The sequence below is a fragment of the Etheostoma spectabile genome, chromosome 22, assembly GCF_008692095.1.
Source record: "Etheostoma spectabile isolate EspeVRDwgs_2016 chromosome 22, UIUC_Espe_1.0, whole genome shotgun sequence".
In the NCBI taxonomy this organism is placed as follows: Eukaryota; Metazoa; Chordata; class Actinopteri; order Perciformes; family Percidae; genus Etheostoma; species Etheostoma spectabile.
The window spans coordinates 11,048,454-11,056,807 of record NC_045754.1 but is presented as its reverse complement, the minus strand read 5'-3'; the positions used below and the strand labels follow the sequence as shown (position 1 = coordinate 11,056,807).

Genomic DNA, 8,354 nt, shown 5'->3' with positions numbered 1-8,354 from the left:
CACACATAGAGGAAAGGAACAGGTCACAATAAATGGCAGCCACATTTTTCAATTACATGGCATAAAGGCTTCTGGGAAAAGACTATACTATTATGTATTAATTGTAATAACAATGCAGACAGTTTTCAGTTGATACACTTCCATTTAGTAATTCCAAATATTTGTTGGCCTCAATAGTGTTTTGTCAATGCACAACAGGTCAGCTGACCATCTATAATTAGTGCCAAATTATAGTTGTTTCCAAGAAATCACAAAATCTATTTTTTGCTTAAGTTTTGCAAAGTAAGCAGCAAAGATAATGCATTTGTCAAATGTGGCTTTCAAATAAACACGTGGATGTATTTGTGACTGGCCTTTATCGTTGGCTAAATATGTCAACACCATCAACTACAACCAATTAAGTTTCGTTCCCTACTACACACAACAATGCTGCAAAGTCCAAACTAATTCTACTGTTCAAAACTTCTGACCAAAGTTGTTTATTTGTCAAAAAACCTTAGGTTACCTTGTGAGCTCCTGGCATCAGCTCCCCAGGGGGTTTCTTCCTGAGAACATAGCTGTTTGAAGGTGCTTGGATTAGGAAGGTTGGGTTTGATTGACCAGCGCTGAAAAGACAATTCTGTTAGCATGTTATCATTAAGCTAAACATGCGCTGTGGAGTGGAGAAGCTGTCAAAAAACAGCTCTACAGTCTATCTTACCTGTACTGTCTGATTGTGAGTGTGTCATTATTTGACACCCGTGCCTTGACAGACAGATATCTTTGAAGTCTTTCAACACTGAATTTATGTTGCTGCCGAACAGGAGTTGTCAGCTCCTCCATGTTTCAGTTAACGAGTTAATCAATCAGTTGTTCCCATAGCTTGTTCCAGGGTGCATAATGCTGAGCTAACTTTCGCGGTGTTGATAGTGTTAGTCGGACCGTTTATGGCTGCACACACTGACGTAATGTTATGATAGTTATAGTAATATCTTACAGAAATAAATCAGTTTTAAATACCTGAATAAACCGAATCAATTTAACGGTCAATCCATATCCTGTTAACCTATTGAAATAATCCACTAATAATGTAGGAACAATTTAGGTATTTGTTGTCGTTTTCTACACGGACGTATTTACGGGAACACACACTCTGACAGCTAATTTGAGTTGTGAAGACGTGTACTTTCCGCACCGATTTCTAGTAAATTTGCACCAGTATTATTGTATATATTATTACCTACATTTCAGTTACCTTGTTTAGCGGTATTTGTGTTCCTAATGGCGACAGTAGAGGAACTGAAGCTGCGTGTGAGAGAGTTGGAAAATGAATTGATAAAGTGTAAGCAGAAGCAGTGTGCAATGGAGGATTCTCAAAGCCAGGAACTCCACAGACCGAAGATTGACAAAATGAGCGCCGAAGTTGTGGATTCCAACCCATACAGGTGACTTTTTATTTTATGATTTTGTCTTTTGACACAATTTGTCAGGATTACTTATAGCGCTGCGAGGCTACGCCTTATGACTCACTCAACCCATATGGTAGTACTTCATTGAACAAAAGCTAATCTCAGCTGTGTTTTCATTGCAGTCGTCTAATGGCTTTAAAGAGAATGGGCATCGTGGAAGATTATGAGGTATGAAATTTAAGAGTTGCTCTTTTTGCAATTAAGTACTTGAGTTTGTCTTTGCTGCTCTATCCGTAACAGAAATTATCAACACCATATATATATATAACGTTACCTATATACCTATCTATAGCAATTTACAATCTTTTCCATCCATATCATCATTTAATATGAACCACCATGATTTTTTGTTGGTTTGAAAACACTGTATGCCACAGATGGCCAAGTGTCAGCACTGAAATATAGATTTTGACTTATATGTATATGTACATGTCAATTATTTTATCTTATTTATCTTATCAGTGCTCCCCTAATGAATTACAGTTAAAGGATGACTTTAGCATTGAGAAGGATGAATAATCATCTTCTGTTGACAGAAAATCCGGACATTCACGGTTGCTGTGGTTGGTGTTGGGGGAGTTGGCAGTGTGACAGCTGAAATGCTCACTAGATGTGGCATTGGTAAGGTAATACAAACGATTTCTTATTTATTCTACATTCGCTTTTACCTGTTAATCTTCCTCAGAAGATTGTCTGCCAGTGCTTACCCCAACTTTGTTTATTCTTGTGCCATCACAGTTGCTTCTTTTTGACTATGATAAAGTAGAGCTGGCCAATATGAACAGATTGTTCTTCCAGCCTCACCAGGCAGGTCTCAGTAAAGTGGAAGCTGCAGAACACACACTCAGGTATAATAGTGTTTAAAGTAATTCACCTTTCCCTGAAAATAGAAACATTTGGTTTATGTTTTGCTTACATGTTACTCAATTTACCCAACAGGAACATTAATCCAGATGTGTCATTTGAGACCCACAACTACAATATCACCACATTGGAAAATTTTACACATTTTATGGAGCGCATCAGGTGAACATTCCTACTATGCAGATTCTAGTGTTACTATTTTCACTCCTCAGTGGTAAAGGCCTTCACAACAAATGATTCTGTCTCTTCTCAGTTATGGAGGGCTAGAAGAAGGGAAGCCGGTGGATTTGATCCTGAGCTGTGTGGACAACTTTGAAGCTAGAATGGCCATTAACACAGTAAGTGCACCGCTGTCACAGAAAAACGGCTTTGTACATGGTACTCTTGCAGATTGTATTTATTTTATCATGTTTTTTCACAGGCCTGTAATGAACTAGGTCAGATCTGGATGGAGTCTGGTGTCAGTGAGAACGCTGTGTCGGGGCACATCCAGCTCATCATTCCTGGAGAGACGGCATGCTTCGCTGTATGGCCACACACAAACATATTTTCCTTACCTTTAACATTGTTGCACTTTTCACTGCACAAAGACTATATTCACCTCCTAGGACACTTGAATAACATTGCTCCTAAAGAAAGACAATTTTAGTAGATTGTAATACAGTATTATATAATTTGTTAGTGTGCTCCTCCACTGGTGGTGGCAGCTAACATTGATGAGAAGACCCTGAAAAGGGAGGGTGTGTGTGCTGCCAGTTTACCAACAACAATGGGCGTGGTCGCAGGCCTCCTGGTGCAAAATGTCCTCAAGTAAGTTATCCTTATCAGTGGAAAGCCTAAAGGTGTATTTGTCTGTAAATGTTAAGTTAAATATTGTTGATTCGATTTTTTTGTCTTTCAGGTATCTGTTGAAGTTTGGCACAGTCAGTTATTATCTTGGCTACAATGCCATGCAGGACTTCTTCCCCAGCATGGCCATGAAACCCAACCCTCAGTGTAATGACCGTTACTGTAGGATACAACAGGAAGAGTACAAGGTGTGTACTTGCTGTTTTGTTTTCAATTATTACGCTGTAGGACCTACCAAAAGCCCTGTTTGTGGCAATACAGATGCTGCTGTACAAGTTGTGAAGGCTAACCGTGTCTGTGTGAATCTTTCCCTTCAGAAAAAAGAAGCAGAGCAGCCAAAGGTTGAAGTTGTACAGGAAGAGGAGGAAGTGGTCATACACGAGGACAATGAATGGGGTGAGCATCTGACTTTTTTTTTTTAGCTAATAGTGTCAAATCTCCAACAGTTTTTACCCTTTTGTGTAATAATACACACAATTGTGCTGTGCAGGTATTGAACTAGTATCAGAGGTGACTGACGCAGAGTTACAGGCTGCATCAGGCGAAGTGCCTGACCTACCAGAAGGCATTACTGTGGCTTACACTATTCCAGCTGAGGTTAGTATTCTGTAACACAAGATAGGCTTAACTGGTAGTTTTACATGTTTGTGCATATTAACTTAAAATACCTTTTCTTAAGAATGCAGCATCACAAGTTTTGAAATTGTTACAGTAAAGTCAATTAAATATTCACTGTGACGGATAAGCTCCACTAAATTTCTTGATATTGTTTTCTCTTTTTTTAACCAGGAAACAGCAATTGGGGAGACAGTGGGGGAGACTGAACAGAGCCTAGAAGAACTGATGGCTCAGATGAGAAAGTTGTAGGCAACAATCTGAAGATGCTATTCAGATAACATTCCATTGCTTCTTCAATAAAAAGCATCCTCATGAACAAGCCAATTAATGTCAAATAAACAGTTACAGAATAGCTAAAAAAACAGCTAAAGAACGACAATGCATGACACGTGCTTCTGACATTTCACACATAACAGAAAATACAATTTCTAAGGAAATGTCTAAACCTAGGATAATATCACGGTTAGTGCATTAACATGTGTCACAATGTGTATTTTCTACGGTTTTGATTAGTAAATGAAAGTCTTTACCTTTTTAATGTGTCATTCACTCAGCTTTAAGAAAACCTCTGCTGCAACACATTTAAACATGTTTGAGTTGTCTCAATAAAGTATTTATTAGATGGAATACAATCTTCTTGATATATTGGATGTGATTTTTGTTGTTGTCCTGTACAGCTTTTATAGATTTTAATTACATTATATTAATACATTATTATATAAGCAACACGTAAGATACACAGTATGTACTATAATAAGGAAATGAGAAAGTAGGTTTTGGTACACCGTGTACCAAAATATTACTTTATTGTACTTTAACCTGGACACTTGTGTGGGACTATTATGTTTGTTGAAGCTGCAGTGGGTAGAAGAACAACAATATGCTAAAAGGTTATTTTGGAATTTTTGCCAACAAAGCCCAAAATAACCATAACCACAGCTTGATGAATAAATGCACAGCCATTTAGTTTTGCATAAACAAAGCATGAAATCAGTATCGGAGATGTCTTTGACGACATGGTTAATGGTTGATTTTTGACAATTGTCTTTGTTTTTTTCTTTTTGGATTAAATACTTAATACTGGTAGGCAAAAGTTAAGTAATGCAAACAAATGGTATCTTAACAGCATATAAATATACAATTTTTTTACAATATGAACATTGATGATTTTTGAGACAGAAATGTTGACATAGCAACGAAAATTGTTTGAGGTCTGAACACTTGCTAAGAGATAAACAACATGATCATACGGAGATGTTGAAATGTTTGATAGTTAATTTCCTTAAAATAAGCTTGAGAGGCCTTTTTTTAACTATGTTTTTGGGGGTTATTCATTCACTACTAGTTTACAAAAAGGAAAGTTTATAAAAAAGTGCAAATTGTAATATTTGCTGTACATTGTAAAGCACAGAATGTGTCTGGTTATTAATCATGTTTTATGGGTTATGATATGCCAAGCCCTCATGGCATTCCATGCCAGCTAATTAATCTGTGCTGCTATTTTGCTGATATACACTGAGGCATGTAAATAGGAACAAAGTTAACAATTCATGTAAACCGGACTGCTATAACAAAGGTTCCTTACACATATGATTATTAGAAATATTAATAAATACTAAAACCTCCATCTAGACAATAATTGCAGTGTGATGACCAGAATGGTTTCTATTTTTGGTTTTTCATTAAACCATGGGGTCTGATGTTTTTTGTTTTTTGACGGTAGTTAGAGCTGTCAACAGCCTGTGAGTTTTTGTGGCAATGAGTGGCTGAGCAGAGTCACCTCGGAGCATGTGGGAGGGGAGCAGGTCCTCTCAAACTGAACGTGTCCCCACTGGAGGAGTGGCGGGAGGGGGCGTTCCCACACACCAAAGATGGCTCTGCCTCCTTTATCTCCATTGCACGTTTGTAAAGCTCTGCTGCCTTCTCGAAGTCACCCTCTTCATAGCTATTCACAAATGGAATACGAAAAGAAAAAAAAAAGAATTTTAAATGTTATACAACATTCACGATTATGCCGATTAGCCATATGGTAAATGCAATCTCAAACTTCTTACCTTAGCACAGCCAAGTTTTTTAGAGTCTCTCCGACACGTGGGTGTGAGCGCCCCAAACTATCCTCATACACTTTCAGCGCTCGTTCATAAAGAGGCAAGGCATCACTGTGCTTCTTCTGCCAAAAACAAAGAAATTAACAGTGAGCTATGCTCTATGCAACCTAAAACGCAGCTGTTCATGCTCATAGTCTCTGAAATAAAAACAAAACTGTGCAAATAATTCTTAAGAAATATGCAAGTCGGGAATAAGTGGTACAGTCTGAATAAACATTCTCACTAGTTGGCAGTAGATCACAGCCAGGTTGACCAGTGCTGTGGCCACACTAGGGTGTTTGGGCCCAAAACTTTTTTCCCTGATTTCCAGAGACAGCTCATACAGTGGCACAGCCTTTTCCAGCTTTCCCTGTACAACACACACATCTTCAAATTAGATTCTCAGCAAATGACGAACACAGCACGAGCTGTTCAACAGACAGAATATTGAAATTTCAGTGTCAACAGGTGCGTGTCTCACTCTGCGTTTATAGAGCATGGCTAGGTGTTTGAGTGTGTATGCCAGTGAGGGGTGGTCTGGGGACAAGGCCCTCTTGCGAATATCTAACGCCCTCTCATACATGTCTTCAGACGTCTCATACTCCCTTCTCTCTGTGTGCAGTGCAGCCAGGTTGTTGAGGGACTGAGCACAGTCTGGGTGATCTGGACCAAGGACACGTTGACGCATCTCCAGAGAGCGGGTCAAGAACATCTTGGCTGCACTGGTAAGGGCAAAGAGATGGATTTTGGATATGTTAGACACACAAATTAAGAGCTAAAGAAACAAAACAGCTATTAACAATCAGGTAGAAGGGTTAGTTTAAAGGAGACACAATTACACAATTAATGTCAACAATGCAGAGTGTTGCATATCTTTGTTTTTTGGGGGGGGTCTTTTTTAAATTTTTATTATATAGTACAGATAGAGATGAAGGGGGGGGGACAACACGCAAAAAAGGGCCGTGGGTTCGATTCAAACCCGGGCTGCTGCCAGTAACTCCTACATGGGGCGCGACTGTTACCTATCTTTGTGTGTGTATGCCAGCTGTAACATGTATGCCTTACTCCAGGTTGTTTTGGAGGTAGTACAAGACACCCAGTTCATTAAGTGTCTTGGCAGAGTCTGCAGAGTCTTTTCCCAGAGTCAGCTCTTCCAGCTGTAGGGCTCTGCGCCTCAACAAAGTAAAGCCATACTGAAAGAAGGAGGTTGACAAAAGGCATGTAAATTATGGCTTATTAAGTGAGTATGACTGAGCATGTGGGTATCTGCGAAACATGCTTACCATATGACCTTTCTGGCGAGCAGTCTTCTGACGGATCTTCACTGACCTCTTCCTGAGTTTTTCTGCTTGTTCATATCTGATTGTAAAAATGCCAGGTGTAGGCCATTAAACGAGTGTCACTGATTGTTATGAGATCATCAACACAGGTGGGATGCGTCTTTGTAAACACAATGCCTGGCAGGAACAACCAACAAAATAAACTACATGAACAACAATTATAAATAACATCATGCATATTAACGCCAAGAGAGAACCATTTACTTGTTTTGTTTCTGATAGAGCATGGCGAGTGACTCCAGCTCTCGTGCTACGCTTGCATGCTCCGCTCCGTATGCATTCTCACTTATCTCCAGGGCCTGCTTGTACAGCTGCTCAGCGTTACCATACTTCTTCCACTGAACATAAACCCCGGCCAGCTGGTGCAGAGAGCGAGCAACGCTGGGATGGTCCGGGTCCAAGGCTGTCTCCCTAATCTCAAGGGACCTCTGTAAAGGCGCTACAGCCTACAAAAACAGACAAATACATGTGCAATTGTCAATATGTGCACTTTCCTAAAATAAGGTATATAAGGACACTTAGTCAGGCTATGTAAGCAAATTAAATAAGAAAACTGCTGTTGTAATGAGGGAGAAAAATTTTCTGTGGTGAACAAAAAACATGTTTTCTTTTAGTTATTTCAAAGCTAATACTAATACTCATAATTAAAAAACATTTATACTACCTGACTAGGGAGGCCCAGATCTTTGAGGAAACGTCCCAAGGTCTCATACAGGTTTGCCAGCTTGGTCATGGTGTCGTCGCTCTCACAGCTCTTCTCATAGTGTTTTAGGGAGTCAAAGTACTCAGTGGCCATGGAGCTTTTGTCTTTGCCCACATATTGCCAATAGGCCAGCAGCTCAGAAAAATGACCCCTAGGAAAAAAGGAAAAAAGGAAAAAATTAAAAAATTAAAAAAATAACTTAACATCTGTAAGACTATACTTAAATAAATGTACCAGGCTCTGCTATGTCCACTTATGTGTATGCATGCTTTTTACCTCTTGTAGAGGTTTTGTGAGACAAACAGGTTCAGGAGGCTAAGCTGTAGTTTAGTCCTATCCTCCTGCTGTTGGAGCAGCCATGGCAGTTCATCTGCAACACGCCATGTCACATGATCCTGGCTACACACACACACACACACACACACACACACACACACACACACAC

At 39.4% G+C, this 8,354-nt stretch overlaps 3 protein-coding genes across 5 annotated transcripts in view; 1 reads left to right on the top strand and 2 right to left on the bottom strand.

The window, feature by feature from the left end:
• acad11 (acyl-CoA dehydrogenase family, member 11) overlaps positions 1 to 1,050 on the bottom strand; it is a 28,808-nt gene extending 27,758 nt beyond the window's left edge. For both annotated transcript variants that reach the window (XR_004327521.1, XM_032504050.1), the window contains exons 1-2: positions 701 to 1,050; positions 506 to 605 (exon numbers count right to left, since the gene is read on the bottom strand). Coding sequence is in view for 1 of the 2 variants with exons in the window: in XM_032504050.1 (XP_032359941.1) it covers positions 506 to 605; positions 701 to 822 (222 nt within the window). In the remaining variant the exon portion in view is untranslated. The remainder of the gene's footprint in view (positions 1 to 505; positions 606 to 700) is intronic.
• A 56-nt stretch (positions 1,051 to 1,106) lies between these two features.
• Positions 1,107 to 4,406, top strand: uba5 (ubiquitin-like modifier activating enzyme 5). The gene is made up of 12 exons (XM_032504051.1): positions 1,107 to 1,424; positions 1,571 to 1,616; positions 1,985 to 2,074; positions 2,187 to 2,296; positions 2,388 to 2,474; positions 2,566 to 2,650; positions 2,734 to 2,838; positions 2,995 to 3,122; positions 3,214 to 3,349; positions 3,479 to 3,557; positions 3,652 to 3,758; positions 3,951 to 4,406. Exons 1-12 carry the CDS (start codon positions 1,261 to 1,263, stop codon positions 4,026 to 4,028), a joined length of 1,215 nt encoding a protein of 404 aa, XP_032359942.1. The 5' UTR covers positions 1,107 to 1,260; the 3' UTR covers positions 4,029 to 4,406.
• The window catches only part of nphp3 (nephronophthisis 3), a 12,503-nt gene continuing 8,523 nt past the window's right edge, over positions 4,375 to 8,354 (bottom strand). For both annotated transcript variants that reach the window (XM_032504044.1, XM_032504045.1), the window contains 9 exons: positions 8,186 to 8,308; positions 7,871 to 8,060; positions 7,411 to 7,652; positions 7,150 to 7,225; positions 6,932 to 7,059; positions 6,348 to 6,588; positions 6,111 to 6,236; positions 5,834 to 5,949; positions 4,375 to 5,724 (listed from right to left, as the gene is read on the bottom strand). In XM_032504044.1, the coding sequence (XP_032359935.1) occupies positions 5,556 to 5,724; positions 5,834 to 5,949; positions 6,111 to 6,236; positions 6,348 to 6,588; positions 6,932 to 7,059; positions 7,150 to 7,225; positions 7,411 to 7,652; positions 7,871 to 8,060; positions 8,186 to 8,308 (1,411 nt within the window). In that variant the 3' untranslated portion in view covers positions 4,375 to 5,555. The remainder of the gene's footprint in view (positions 5,725 to 5,833; positions 5,950 to 6,110; positions 6,237 to 6,347; positions 6,589 to 6,931; positions 7,060 to 7,149; positions 7,226 to 7,410; positions 7,653 to 7,870; positions 8,061 to 8,185; positions 8,309 to 8,354) is intronic.

What these genes read in the sequence shown, in the direction of transcription:
- uba5 (XM_032504051.1), top strand. Translation starts at nt 1,261, where the DNA reads ATGGCGACAGTAGAGGAACTGAAGCTGCGTGTGAGAGAGTTGGAAAAT. An exon ending in CTAGATGTGGCATTGGTAAG is followed by an intron (nt 2,075 to 2,186) that starts GTAATACAAACG and finishes GTGCCATCACAG; the next exon opens with TTGCTTCTTTTTGACTATGA. An exon ending in CTGGTGCAAAATGTCCTCAA is followed by an intron (nt 3,123 to 3,213) that starts GTAAGTTATCCT and finishes TTTGTCTTTCAG; the next exon opens with GTATCTGTTGAAGTTTGGCA.